Source organism: Elephantulus edwardii, unplaced genomic scaffold, assembly GCF_000299155.1.
Source record: "Elephantulus edwardii isolate Elephantulus edwardi_28Jun2011 unplaced genomic scaffold, EleEdw1.0 scaffold00130, whole genome shotgun sequence".
Classification (NCBI taxonomy): Eukaryota; Metazoa; Chordata; class Mammalia; order Macroscelidea; family Macroscelididae; genus Elephantulus; species Elephantulus edwardii.
In genome coordinates, this window is record NW_006399880.1 from 8,436,529 (window position 1) to 8,451,722 (window position 15,194).

Consider the following 15,194-nt stretch of genomic DNA (forward strand, 5'->3'; position numbering starts at 1 on the left):
CAACACTACAGCTCAAAAACATCAATTCTCCTTCTATCATCCCCGGTCATTGTCCAGCTCTCTGATGAATAGCAAGTGATTGCAAACACCATGGCATGTATCAGGTGCACCTTAATCTCCAGACTGACATCTTTGCACTTCAGCACTTTAGAGAGGTCTCTAACCACAGACTTTCCCATCACAACACGTCTTTTAATTTCCTGGCTGCTGGTGCCAAGAGTGTTGACTGTGGATCCAAACAAACTAAAACTGTGAACAATCTCAATCTCTTCACCATCCATTATGATGTTGCCAATAGGCCCAGTGGTGAGAATCTTTGTTTTCTTGCTATTGAGTCTCAATCCATGCTGAAGACTGCAGTCCCTGACCTTCCACAGCAAATGCGTTAGGTCCTCCTCAGTTTTAGCAAGCAGTTTTGTGTCATCTGCATAGTGCAGATTGTTGTTGATTTTTCCTCTAATCTTGATGCCACATTTATCCTCATAGCACCCAGCCTCCCGGATAACCTGTTCTGCATAAAGATTGAAAAGGTATGGAGATAGGATACATCCTGGTATACACCCTTCCCAATTTTGAACCATACAGTGTTTCCTTGCTCTGTTCTGATGAATGCCTCTTGGTCCAAGTATAGGTTTCGCTTCAGCACAATCAAGTATTTTGGGATTCCCATTATTTTCAGAGCTAGCCACATTATGTTATGATCCACACAGTCAAATGCCTTTGTGTAATCAATGAAACAAAGATATAAATTCTTCTGGTACTTCTTGCTTTCTGCCAAAATCCATCTAATATTAGCTACAATAACCCTAGCACCAACAGCCCCGTCTAAACCCAGCCTGCACTTCTGGTCGTTCTCTGCTGATGTGCTGTTCCAGTTGTTTTTGGATAATCTTCAGTAAAATCTTGCTTGCATGAGATATTAATTATATTGTTCTATAATTTCCACACTTTGTGGGATCACCTTTCTTTGGAGTGGGAACAAATATAGATCTCTTCCACTCAGTTGGTCAAGTGGTTGTTCTCCAGATTTCTTGGCACAACTTGGTGAGCACATCTAGAGCAGCATCTGTTAGTTGAAATATATACGCACCAACAACCAGAGCCAAAGAAGAGGAAATATATGATTTCCATCAACTTTTGCAGTCAGAGATCGATTGAACATGCAACCAAGATACATTAGCAGTGATGGATGACTGGAATGAGAAAGTTGGGAACAGAGAAGAAGGATCAGTAATTGGAAAGCATGGACTTGGTGACACAAATGAAGCTGGAGACAGAATGATAGAATTTTGCACAATCAACAATGTATTCATTGCAAATACATTTTACAAGAAACATAAACGCAGGCTATACACATGGATTTCACCTAACGGTATTCACAGGAATCAGATAGATTACATCTGAGGAATGAACCACTGGACAAGCTCAAATATCAGCTGTGAAAGGCCTGGTGTTGATTGTGGAACAGATCACTAATTACTCTTATACAAGTTTAAGCTGAAGCTAAGGAAAGTGAAATCACAGGAACCAAGATATGACCTTGAGTCAGTCTATCCCACCTGAATTTCAGAGCCATCTCAGGAACAGTTTTGAGGCCTTGAACATTAATGAGTGAAGACCGGATGAGTCATGGGAAGATATCAAGAATATCATCCAGGAAGAGTGTAAAAGGTCATTGCAAAGAGGGAAGAGGAAGAAAAGACCAAAATGGATGTCAGAAGAGACTCAATATTGCACACAAGTGCTGAGAAGCCAGAGCAGAAGGGAGAAATAAAAACATTAAGGAGCTGAACAGGAGATTTCAAAAGGCTGCATGACAAGACAAAGTAAAGTATTATAATGAAATGTGCAAAGAGCTGGAGTCAGAAAATCAGAGGCCAAACTCGCTCAGCATTTCTTAAGCTCAAGGAACTGAAGAGGAAATTCAAGCTTTGAGTTACAATACTTAAGGATGCTTTGGGCAGAATATTGAGTGATCCTGCATGTAATAAAAGAAGATGGAAAGACTTTACAGAATCATTATACCAAAAGGAATTGGCAGACACAGAAGAATTTAATGAAGCATCTGAGCAAGAGCCTATGGTGATGAAGGAAGAAGTTCAGACTGCTTTGAAAGAATTGGCTAAGAATAAGGCCCCAGGAATTGATGGTATACCAATTGACATATTAAAAGTTTGTCATAGAGAGTATGAAATCAGGCTGCTCGTTTGAGACAAGGATTTGTCTGAGGCTTTGACTGACATTCTTTAGGCTTATTGCAAGAAGGGACCAGTCCTTTGAGAGGGACATCATATTTGGGAGTGTGGAGGGACAGCACAGGAAAGGAAGACCCTCAATGAGATGGATTGCTTTGTTCACTGGGGTAATGAGGGTAGATGTGTCAGAGACAATAGGGTTGGCAAAGGATAGAGCAGGTTTCAAGGATATTGTACATAGGGTGGCTATTAATCATAAGTAACTCAATGGCACATCACAACAACAACAGAATATTGATTATTTTTTTCATTGTTGAATGTTTTCTCACCCACCTCCTGTGCCCCACCCCATCCCATCTCATAATGCACAACTTGCTCCACATTATTGTCATCCATATAATGCTTAATCATATGTTTCTTTCAGGTAGTTCTTCCCCTATCTTTTCTAATACAATGTTCATTATTTATGCACTCTTTTCCCATTCTTCTCCAATACCACCTACTCCCTCATCTGTCCTATGTTATAACAGCAGTGTATTCAGTGTTTGTTTTTTTGTGACTGAGATATTTCACAAAGGATAATGTCCTCAATACTCCTCCATGTTGTATAATGTTTTACGAGTTTATTGTTTTCCAATGCCTTTGATTTCTTGACTGCTGTGATCATGGGGATTGATGATAGGTCTATGGAAAATGAAATCCTTGACAATGGCAATCTTTTCTTCATCTATCATAATGCTGCCTATTGGTGCAATGGTTAAGGTATAGAAGATTCTCAGCCAGACATACTGGCATAGCTGGTACAACAACGGGCATAGCAGATACAAACGTATGCAACAATAGCAAAGGTAGAGTGGAGGCAGACAGCATTCCATCATACATAGTAAATATGAGTTAGAATTGACTTGATGGGACCCAAAGGATGTAGAAAAACATGCATAGAGTATGAGTAAGTAATTTACAAAAGAGTAAATAAATGAAATTTTGATAATATAACTGGGTATATTTTTAATTTTCTTCTTGAGATGGTTAGAGATATTAATAATGCAGCACTGATAAGTAATTCTTAACCCAAATTCCTTGCTGTTGACTCAGAATTGCCTCAGAGCTGACCCACCAGCCAGTTGTTAAAGGCTAAATCCCACAGGAGAAGAAGGTTAATCTTTCTCGTGGAGAGTTTCTGGTGGATTGGTGTGCCTTTTCATTAGCAGTGCAACTCCTTACAAACTAGGCAGGCAGAGCTTCTGGGGTAAATCATGAAAGTAAAAATTCTTGGGTAATTTCAGGGAGAGCATGAGCAGAAATCACTAGGAGCCTTCATACCATGGACCACTCTGTCCTGGAAAGGGTGAAACCAAGTTCTTCTTTTGAAAGAAAGGATTTTGAAGCTCTAACACACTTTGGGCATGTTGTCAGGAGGGATCAGCTCTTGGAGAAGGATATCATGCTTGCAGAGGGACAGCGCAAGAACAGAAGACCCCGGATAAGACAAATTGCCAAGGTAACAGGGGTAGGTGACAGTGAAACTGATTCAGAATAGGGCAGAGTTTACGGCTGTTGTGCATAAGGTTGCTATCAGTCATGGGCAACTCTACGGCACATAACAGCAATACAACATATGGAAAAAAGATTGTAATTGTCAATGGTTTAATCTTGCTTGAATCCACAGTCAACACCAGTGGTACCAGAAGTCAAGGAATCGATAAACATAGTGCAATGGGGAGGTCAGTTGTCAAAGACCTCTCCAAAGTACTGAAGACCAATAATGCCAGCTTAAAGACTAAGATGGCCCTGATTCAAGCCATAGTCTTTTCTTTTTTTCTATTTTATTTTTAAAGTTTATTTTGCAGTAGTCTTTTCTATCACCTACTATGCATCTAAGATCTGAAAAATTAATAAGGATGACAGGAGAAAGATCAATTCGACACATGGTATTGCAGAAGAGTGCTAAATGTCCTTCCAGGCACTGCCGACAGAACAAACATGTCTTGGAAAAAGTGCAGCCAGAATGTTCCTTGAAGGCTAGGATAGTGAAGCTTCGTCTCACATACATTTTGAGTATATTGTTAGGAGTGTTTTTTTCCTTGGAGAGGGAGATGATGCTTGGAAAGGTAAGGTCAGTAAAAGAGAGGAAGATCCTCAACGAGATGCACTGACACAGTGACTGCAGCAATGAGTTCAAGTATGTCAGAGATGATGAGGATGGCACATGACAGGACAGAGTTAGAATCTGTCGTTCCTAAGGTCTCTACGAGTGACAATCAACTTGACAGCACTTAATAGCGTTATTGTGTGCCATCGAGTCAGAACTGACCCTTAGCTGATCATACAGTGGGTTTTCAGAGGCAGTTAATCCCGCAGGAGGAGATTGCCCATTCTTCTGCAGAGCAGATGGTGACTTCAAACTGCATGTCTTCAGGATTGCAGTGCCGTTTCTTACCACTAGGCCACCAGAGCTCCCTACATATGCTAAATAACCAGGAACTCTTTTAATGGGAATTTATCACAATAATTAAGTTGCAGAACATGATTTTGGTACAGAGATTCCAATCACAAATTTATTTATGTTACAGAATTGGAAACAACCTGACTTTTAAAATAGGTAATTGGTTAAATGAATGTTTACATATCCTTGTAACTGTGTGGCATTTAACCATTAATGACGATGTGCAGTATCTAGATGTGGAGATAATGTAAGCACTGTCAGAAACTGGTTTTGTAATAGTGGTTAGCATTTTAAGGAACAAAAATAAGACCATCTTAGTGAAAGGCCGTTTCTCTTTCAAAGAGAAGCTGGGTTTGCTTTTTTTTTAACCAGAATTTGGTACAAATCTAGGCTTTATAATTATGAGATCATCAGGATCTTCAGGAAATTGCTTAAGTTTGGATTTTCCTCACCGTAAAATGGTGATAATTATAGTCTGCCTCACAGTATTGTTGAACAAAATAAATGAGTAAGTGAATATAAAACACTTAACACATTTCAAGTGCACGGAGCGTTCGACAAATATTAGTAATTGTTAATTATAAGGTGAGAATAAGGAGGTGCCTACTACTTGTTTAGATTATAATTTCCTGGCTCTATGCTGTTGTGAAAAGACTAGAGATGCCCATTTTGAAAATAATCAAATTACACAGATATTGTATTTAAAATCACTGGGGAGAGGAAAAGAAAGGTGGCTTCCCATTCCTCCTCTCACCATGGAAACCAGCCCTAGAGGACCCAGGTGCACGTTTTCTGATTTGGCTCCAAGAAAATAGCCCTTACTATGGAAACCAGCGAAACCCGGGCATAAACCCGCCAGGTCAGCAGGGTCTAAACTTCCTTTCTATCGGCTGAATGCAATGGGTTTTAGTCAGAAAATAGGCTGGGCTTTGTGTGTCCATTATTTTAGAAGTGACAAAAAGGATTTCTATCCTCTTATTGCTGATTAAGAACCATAAAATTCACAGTTGTTAAAATATCATATAAAGTGAGTCCATTTTCCCCAGAGGACATTTCTTTCTCTGGGAAAGGCAGATGACCAGTAAGTAAGGATTCATTTTTCTTCTTTTCTATCTTTAGTAATATGGGGCAGAGAATATGACATTTTTTAAAAAGTGACATTGTTTTTGCCATTGATTTTTTTTTTTTAAATTGTGATTTTTAATGAAGGTTTACAGAGAGGTGTGTTTTCACTCATTCTTTGTTGTACATTTCCCTCCCTCCACCCCGCAGTCCTCTTTGCAATGCTCCTTTTGTTCCAGATTGTTGGCATACTAATAATACATTCCTTTCAGACAGTTCTTTCCTTCATTTGCCATAGATTTCAGTTACAATCTTTTGACTGTGGGTTACTGTGGTCATATCTAGCAGATGCAATTCATGCCACCCTGCCTTAATCCCACCAGCCTAGCCAGTAGCATCACCTGCTTCAAGCATCTCAAGAGTTTGGGGGAGAAGAGTTATTACTGTTCTTTCAACTCTAAGCAGCTGTACAATGTCTACCCTCCTGTTTTTTTACTGGGTGGAGCTCTGTTCTTCACAGCTTCTTCTTCATCACAGTTCAGTGTGATGATTCCCTAAGAAACGTTAATACCTTTTTCTAACTAAGATATTAATGTTAGATATTTCAAAATTCAGTCTGGTGAAGTTTGAAAAGAATTTCATACCTGCATCAAAGCTCTCCCATCTGCTAACGGATATGCCTAGTCATGTCTGATGTGGAGATGTCGTGGCTGATCTGTCACCCACCTTGTTCTCCCTTTTCACAGAACTCAAACTCACTCACTGCTCTTGAATTAATTCTTACTCATACTGACACTCGGTTGGGCTCCCGTGGCTCTAAATCATATCAGGAAGAGAATGCCCATCTTTCTCAGAAGAATTGCTGGTGGATTTGGACATCTGGAACCTTGAGGCCTTTGGGTTAGCAACAGAATTCATTATGGATTATATCACCCAGAGCTCTCTTTTTCCAAAAAGGGTCATCTGATGTTAGGAAATGGAGGACAGGGAGCAGAGCTAGAAGAACATGAGAGTAAATATCCATGCCTCTGCTCCAGGGAGAAGTTGGTGGAGCCTTTCTCTCTCTCGCTCTCCCCCCCCAGCCCCCTCCCCCCACCCTGGTCTCTCCGTCTCTCCCTCTCTTCTAATAGTTGAGGTGGTTCATGATCTGTACCAGGCTGCATGTGAGAGTTACCTGAAGAGCTTTACAACCTGTCTAAGTCGATCTCTTGGAATACGTAGGTGGTACAAAATGATTAATTCTGCTAACTGAAAAGTTGGAAATTCAAGTCCACCCAGAGTCAGGAGCATCAAGAGGGAATATGGACCACAGTCCCTGACACATCAGAGGGGGGTGACACAACGGTCCATAGCAGCTGCAGTGCTTTACAGGAAGAGTCACCAAGTGTTGACACTAAGGTTAGTGTTATCACCTGTTACCCAATGTGGTAACTTTTCAGCTTCCCCAGACCCACCAATGAGCAGAGAGGAAGGTCTCTCTGTCTTGGTTATAGGGAGCTACAGCAATAGAAAAGGCAAATTACTTAGGTAAACACTTGCCTGGGGGATGGTGGGGCAAAATCCAATAGGAGGAAGGTTCAGTAATGGGTACACAAAGGTGGTAGGGTGGGCCTACAGTATGAGATACTACACTGGGTGATGCCACCGCTCAGTATTACTTCAGAAGAAATGTTCCCCAACTCAGTCACCCTCTCTGGCCAATGCAGGGTATGCTAGCTCAAGGGTCAGTAAAAAATCAAGAATAAGCTAGACATACAACCATGAATAGGATGCACACACTACTTATCACAGCCACTTCCACTTCACAGATGATAAAAATTTCTTGAGATTTAACTCATCTTCTTTCAGAAAGATGAGGAAGAAAAGTCTCTGTTCTTGAATATAGGCATTCTTCCAAAGACACTTCTCTTTTATTATTTGTGGAATAATGGGAGGTAGTAAGGTGAGAGTGAGAGGAACTGTTTAGTTCTACTGGAATTGTGTCTGTCACAAAAGGACAAATATTGCATAGGGCCACTGTTTAAAACAGGACTGACAAGGTTTCAGGGGAAAGCAGAGAAGGAGGGGAGGAACGATGTATACTGCATTGAAACAGATGAGGGAGAGAACGGCTTAAAGGAGATGTATGATTGGGCATTATTGTCATGACAGAAGTCCAGAATGAAGGCTGCTCTGTAGAGTGGACTTGGAGGAGGGGGAAGGGATTGAATAACAATGAAAGATTTTTTCTTTCTTTTCAAGGAGAAGAGTGAATTGGGAGGGGGGAGAAATGAATTACTGGAAACCCTAAGCCTCTGTAAACTTTCATTAAAGTTAATTAAAAGAAATAAACAACCTAAATTTAAAAAAAAAAAAAAAGGAAAAGGGTAAGTTCTGGTGGCCTAGTTTGTAGGGTATTACTGGCTAACCCAATGGCCACTTCTTCTGGTGATTTGAACCACCAATGGCTCTGTGGAAGAAATATGGGGGCTCTATTCCCATGTGATTAACCACCACCTGACAACTCACTGAAGGGTCAGATATGAGTCAGTTTTGACCCAACAGCAATAAGGTTTTTTATTATTTTTTTTAATTTACATTGGTTTGCATACAAAGTTTGTATACATTGTGTTTTACACTATCTTTCATTTACATTTTGAATCATTCTCATACATTTTGTCTTATAAAATCAATTACCATTAAACCAGGCCCTTTATTAGTGTGTCTTTCCAGATCCCCACCAGATCTTTCCTATTTCCTTTATCCCTTCTTTCTCCACTCACTAAACTGTGTGATCCTATGATGCACACCAGATTAATCCTGGAGAGGGTTAAACCAGGCTACTTCTTGGAAGCAAGGATTCTGGGGCTCCGTCTGACATATTTTGGTGACATACTTTGGACATGTTTTAAGGAGAGACAGGTCCTTGGAGAGGGACACCATGCTTGGTAGGGTAGAGGGACAGCGCAGGAGGGGAAGACCCTCTATGAGGTGGATTGATTCAGTGACTGTGGTAATCGGGTTCGGGGTGTCAGAGGCAGTGTGATTGGCACAGGATAGAGCAGGGTTTAGAGCTGTTGTAGACAGGGTCACTATGAGTCGCAAACGACTCGACGGCACATAACAACAACAACAAACAACATGATGCCCACCCTCACCTCTCTGTTCCCAGCCTTCTCCTCTTTGGATCCTCATACATGTTTTATGGTTTATCCTTCTGCTTTTACAATAATGGTCCTATGAAGTATTTATCCTTATGAGACTGAGTTAGTTCACACTCAGCATCATGCCCTCCAGTCTCTCCCAAGTTATGTAGTAATTTCCAAAATCAACAATGAGGGTGATGTATGTATGTATGTATGTATTTCTTCTAGAGAAGGGTTAATCCAACAAGTGAACCTATATTTAGCAGCTAATTTGTGATTGTCTAAAACTATGCAAAAACATTTGACTGTGTGGATCATACAAATTATGACTAATATTGAGAAGAATGGGAATCACAGAACACTTAATTGTGCTCACGTAAAACCTACCAGACCAAAAAGTTGCCCAAACAGCAAGAGAACGTTGCATGGTTTAAAATCAGGAAAGGTATGTGTTAGAGTTGTATCCTTTTCCTTTCTCCATAACACCTGGGTTGTATTCTGAACAAATCATTGTTGTTGTACCATAGAGTTGGAACATAGCTGATCCTCCAGTTTTCAAATGCAGTTGATCGCTTGGGAAGTAGATTGTGTATCCTTCTGCAGAACAGCTGGTGGCTTCAAACTGTGTGCCTTTGGAATTGCAGGACAGCTTCTTACCTTAGGCCACCAAAGCTCGCTGAACAAATCATTAAAGAATCAATTATGATGAAAAATTTGGTAGAGGAAAACTCATCAATAACCTGTAATATGCAGATAATATCATCTTGCTGGCTGAAAGTGAAGAGGACTTTCAAATACTTGCTGCAGAAGATCAAGGACTGCAGCCTGCAATATGGATTATGTTTCAACATCAAGAAAACAAAAATCCTCACCACTGAGCCAACAGGCAACATCATGATAGATGGAGAAAAGATTCAAGATGTCAAAAATTTCATTTTACTTGGATCCACCCACAATCAACACTTTTAGTACAAGCAGCCAAGAAATCAAAAGACATGTTGCTTTGGGAAATGACCTTTTCAAAGTGCAGCAATGTCAGTTTAAAAACTTAGGTGCCTTTAATCCAAGTCATGGTCTTTTTCAATTATTTGCTGATTCTGAAAGTTGGAAAATGAATAAGGTTGAAAGAAGAATCTTCAAAGATTTGGCTTTGAATTGTGGTTTTGGAAAAGAGTATTTAATATCCCATAGACTGTTAAGAGGACAAACAGATATGTGTTAGAGAAAGTGCAATCAGGGTACTCTTTGTAGGAAAGGATAGCAAAACTTCAACTTTAAAACTTTGGGCATAGTGTTAGGAGGGGTCAGTCCGTAGAAAAGGACATCAGGCTTGGAAAGGGGAGTTAAAGGAAAGACAGGAAGATACTTCATGAGATGGACTGACGTAGTGAGTTAAAGAGTGGGCTCAAGTAGATCAGAGATGATGAGGATGGCACAGGATAGAGCAAGGTTCAGATCTGTTGTTCATAGGGTTGTTATGAGTCATACCCAACTGAGAGCACATAACAACAACACAGCTAACACAGTTAACTGTGAGATCTAGCTAATAATTCCAGAACCTAAATCAATTTGTTTAATCACCCCAAGCACATTTTGAAACTGCATGAAAAATCCATTTCCTCAGCTTATAATTATTAAAATTATAGCAGTCATTTACACTTTCAGAGAATGAATTTCAATTTTAAATAAGAGAACTCATGAGATTGTTGTGGTAAGAAAACAAAAACTAAAATACTTCCTGAAAAGGGCATTTTGTAAACGCTTGTATCCTAAGTATATGCTATAGCATTATATAAATGATTATAATAAAAATAACTACTATTTCACTGGTTACCACCGTCTTACTTGATTGACAATGGTTGATTCAATCTTCTATTTCCTTTCTTAGAATACAATCAAATGGATATCTTGTCAATTTTATTCAATATTATGCTAATGGTGTCTCAGTGATAAACACAAAAAGGCAATTACAGCTATTACTTGTTGTTATGAGTTGTCCAGTCATTTGCGACTCATAGTGACCCTATGAACAACAGCTCTGAACCCTGCTCTATCCTGAGCCAACCTTATTGTCTCTACCCCCACTTCCCAAGTTACTAATGAATCCATCTCATCGAGCACCACAGATCAAAGGCATCAATTCTCCTTCTATCACCCTAGTCATTGTATAGCTTTCTGATACATAGCGAGTAATTGCAAAGACCATGGCCCAGATCAGGCATACCTTAGTCTCCAGACTGACATTGTTGCCCCTCAGTACTCTGGAGATGTCCCTGACAGCAGATTTACCCAACAGCTATTACCAGTACCTGATTTAATGAATATTTTTATGACATGAGAAGTAGTTGTATCAGTTAGCTTATAAAAAGTAGCTTTTGAAGCTGCTGATGTGCAATGAAATGCTCAAATCTGTTTTCTGCATTTAGACATTTAGGATCACAGTTTTAAGGAACATCACAATTAACTCATTTATATTTCACTGAATAGTGACTGTGAGTCTTAAAAGCCTGCAAGAAGCCTCCCTTGCTAGGCACTCACAAGGTACTGCTGATCTCCCTCCACCTGAAGCAGTAGAGGAAGATGGACAGTCAGGAATCTAAGGAGGAAAAGGAAGGCATATCCTGTTGCCTTCTGAACTATGTCCTTTGCTGTGAGACAGGAAGTATTGGATGGTGTCTGGTTAGCATTACTGAATAGTTTGGTTGAAAATGTAATAGAGAAATCCCCCCCAAATGAGTGGAAATACAGAAAAGAATTTTGAATTTTTAGTGGAATTTTGATTTTCTGGAGGCTTTGAGGTTCAATGAATCCCTAAAACTATTGTCTGGGTTAATCTTTAAACTCTAGACCAAAACTATCCCTTAAGTTTTCTTGGAACAACAACAAAAGTTTATCTTAATAATAAAATCTGTTTTCAGCATGGTATTCTTTAAAAAAATAATTTATATAAGATCAAATAGACATGGTCACATAAAAAGTTGTAGAGGAAACTTAGGGGAAAGATGGTTGAAGATAATGATGATGGAATCATTTGAAAAGAATAGTGGTCAACACTCTCAGCACCAGTAGCCAGGAAATTAAAAGATGTATTGGCATCCACTTCTGAAATGGCTTGCCTCCGGAAACTCTATGAACAGTGATCAGGTCTTTCGTTCATAGGGTCACTATCAGTTGTCTACGACTCAACAGTACTTAACAACTACAACAACTTAGTGGGAATGACAGCATACCTGTAATATGTTACAAGATTACTTAATTGTACCTGCAGAAGTTGTTGAATAATGTGTCTTTGACTATGTATATTTTTACTAAAATTTTAAAAGGAAGAATTTTCAAAAAGTCATTTAAGGTTATGCTAAGTAATGATAATCTTGAGTGCTTGCCAAATTAGAGAACCTTGGGGTTTACTACAAATCCATGAAATCCCAGGTAAAGTCTGAGAGAAACTTGTCATTGCTAGTTGCAATTTCACACAGATGATTTAACTTGTATTAAGTGGTGTGTACACGATGTTAGGCTGAGTTGGAAGCTGGTGTGACAGCTCCTAACAACATCACTCTTAGAGTGGTACACACAAAGTCCATACCCATGTAAGGTTTGGTGCCGGCCATGGTGGTAATCCGCATCTCCCTGGGCAGCATCGCAGCAATGTTAAAGTCTGTGATATGCACATGCCCTGGTGAGAGAAGCACAGAGGCACAGAGAAAGTTAAGTTCCATTTAACCCAATGACATAACCATAATTTTAATTAAAAACACTCAAAATCTTATTTTATTACTTCTCATTGCCAACTGCAATTTGATACAGGTAGTAAAAACAAAATAATTCTTTTAATGACAAGGTCATTATGGTCTTACACTTGCAATGCTCTAGAATCAAGGATTTGATATACAAATTTGTAAGTTCATAGTTGAACCTCAGCAAGTGCTAACCCTACTGATTAAGAGCTTATACTTTAGGTGGAAATAATCTAAGAGACATCAATGAACGACTGGATAAACCCTGATACCCACATACAATGGAATCCTGTACAGTGCTGAAGAATAATGAAGAAGCTATGAACAGCTTAAACAGGGATGAACTTCGAGGATATTATTCTGAATCAAATAAATCAATCACAAAAGGAGAAAAATATTGTATAAAAGCAATATACTGTATACTAAAAAAAGTCATGAAAAGGTTTACACATAGAAGCAAACACTTTTTAATGATTATGAAAGGAGAGGAGAAGCTCTGGTGATTTAGTGGTAAGCAGTTTCCCTACCAATCCAAAGGCAAGTGGTGTTAAGTCACCAGCTGCTCCACAGGAGAAAGAGGAACAGTCTTCTCTGGCATGATTTACAGCCTCTGAAAACATACTGGGTCAGCAAGGAATTCATTTAGACTCTATGACACACAACAACAAGGTAGAGAAAGAGGAGGGAAAATCCTCAATAGATAGCAAACTCACTTCCTTTACGTTGGATTCAAGTCATTGCAAGCTTTCATAGGGTTTTGAGGCTGTAAATCTTTACTTGAGAAAACCACTGATCTTTAGTCCTCAGATCAGTAGGTGGATTTAAAACTGTTGACCTTTCAGCTAACAGCCCAATGTATTATTCGTCATGCCATCAGAGCTTCTAACGACATAGTTAACATGCATAAATTCAAAAAGGAAGTCATTACTAAATAACGGAAGGACAACAAAAGATAATCAAGGCACACAAGCATGAAAGACAACAATAATGAATACTATTATATACACAATCTTGCAATCACAAACAATAATCTAGGTAGATAGATAAGATAAACATGTTTTTGATGGTGTTTTGGAAAACATACATTAACATGTATATTTCTACATACATATTTGTTATGCACTGGTGACCTCGTGGTAAGGAGCTGTGTGCCAATCTGAAGGCATCCAGTTTGGACCCACCAGCTGCTCTGCATGGCACTCTCCTCCCATGTGATTTACTAACTCTGAAAGCCATCTGAAGAGCCAGCTACTGGGTTGATTCCAACTTGATGGTATATAACAACAGTCAAGTCAAATTTATGTAAATTTAGCCATACATTGAGTTACTGAGCCAGAGGGCCATAGATCTGGGAATCATTTTTAGATCATTTGACAAAATATAGTCCACAAAGCCAATGTTCTATATGTTACTTTGATGAGTAGCTATTGAGATCATAAAGGCTTGTTGGGTTGTTTAAAATCTAATTATTGGCCTCTTCCTGTTCAGTAAGTGTGATGAGCACCAACGACTCTAGGGAACAAATAATTCAAAGAACTAATAGATCAGATGTACCACACAGCCTCCACAGTCCCAAAGCCAGGAGAAATAGATGGTGCCTGCTACCGCTATCAATTGCTCTGATGAGAATAAAAACAACATAGAAAGTACTGGACAGAGTAGAAGAAGAAAAATAGAACAAAATTTAAAATTATATATTAATTAAGATCGAGACTGGTTGAAGATCAAGTCTGAACTTTGTTATTCACAGAGTTTTCTTTACTGATATTTGGAAATCGATGGCCAATACTTTCTTCCTAGTCCATTTTATCTGGAGGCTTTGCAGAAACCTGTTCAGCATTACATCATCATGGAAGCTTTTGCTGACAGATGCTGGCAGCGCATGAAGTACAACATCCCAGAATCAAGCCAAGTGTCGCCTCTGGAATGTGAGAATTATTTCACTGAACCCTCAATGTCCGCAGCTAGGCTGTACTTTGTCATTTAATGAATCACCAAAGGGCTAGAATATTAGATCAGCAGAGAACAGCCAAAATTCAAGCTGGGTTTAAAAGAGGCCATGAGACCAGAGATATCATTCTTGATGTCAGATGGATCTTAACTGAAAGCAAAGAATACCAGAAGAAGGTCTGCTTTTTGTTTTAATGACTATACAAATCCATTTGACTGTAAATTATGGCTAACAATGGAAAGGATGGGAATCCCAGAGCACTTCATTATGCTCACGTGAAACCTATATCTAGACCCAGAAGCTGTTGTCTTAACAGAGCAAGGGGACACTGCATGGTTTAAAATCAATAAGGGTATACATCAAGGTTGGATCTTTTCTCCTCACCTATTCAACCTACATGCCGAGCAAATCATTGAGGAAGTTGGACTTTATGAAGAATTATGTGACGCAAGATTAAATAAAAAGTTTGCATTATGCAAATGACACAACTTTGCTTATTGAGAGTGAGGAGGACCAGAGGGGCTTATTAAAGAAGTTTAAAGACTATAGCCTTCAGTATAGATTACATCTCAACATCAAGAAGGCAAACATCTCACCACTGAGCCGTTAGGCAACATCATGAAAAATGGAGAAAAAATTTGAACTGATTTCATTTTACTTGGATCCACAATCGACACC

General features: G+C 39.2%; 1 protein-coding gene across 1 annotated transcript in view; it reads right to left on the reverse strand.

Annotated features, from left to right (window-relative positions):
• STK32A (serine/threonine kinase 32A) overlaps positions 1-15,194 on the reverse strand; it is a 252,339-nt gene that overhangs the window by 65,258 nt on the left and 171,887 nt on the right. The window contains exon 5 of the mRNA XM_006893734.1: positions 12,415-12,504. Within this exon, the coding sequence (XP_006893796.1) occupies positions 12,415-12,504 (90 nt within the window). The remainder of the gene's footprint in view (positions 1-12,414; positions 12,505-15,194) is intronic.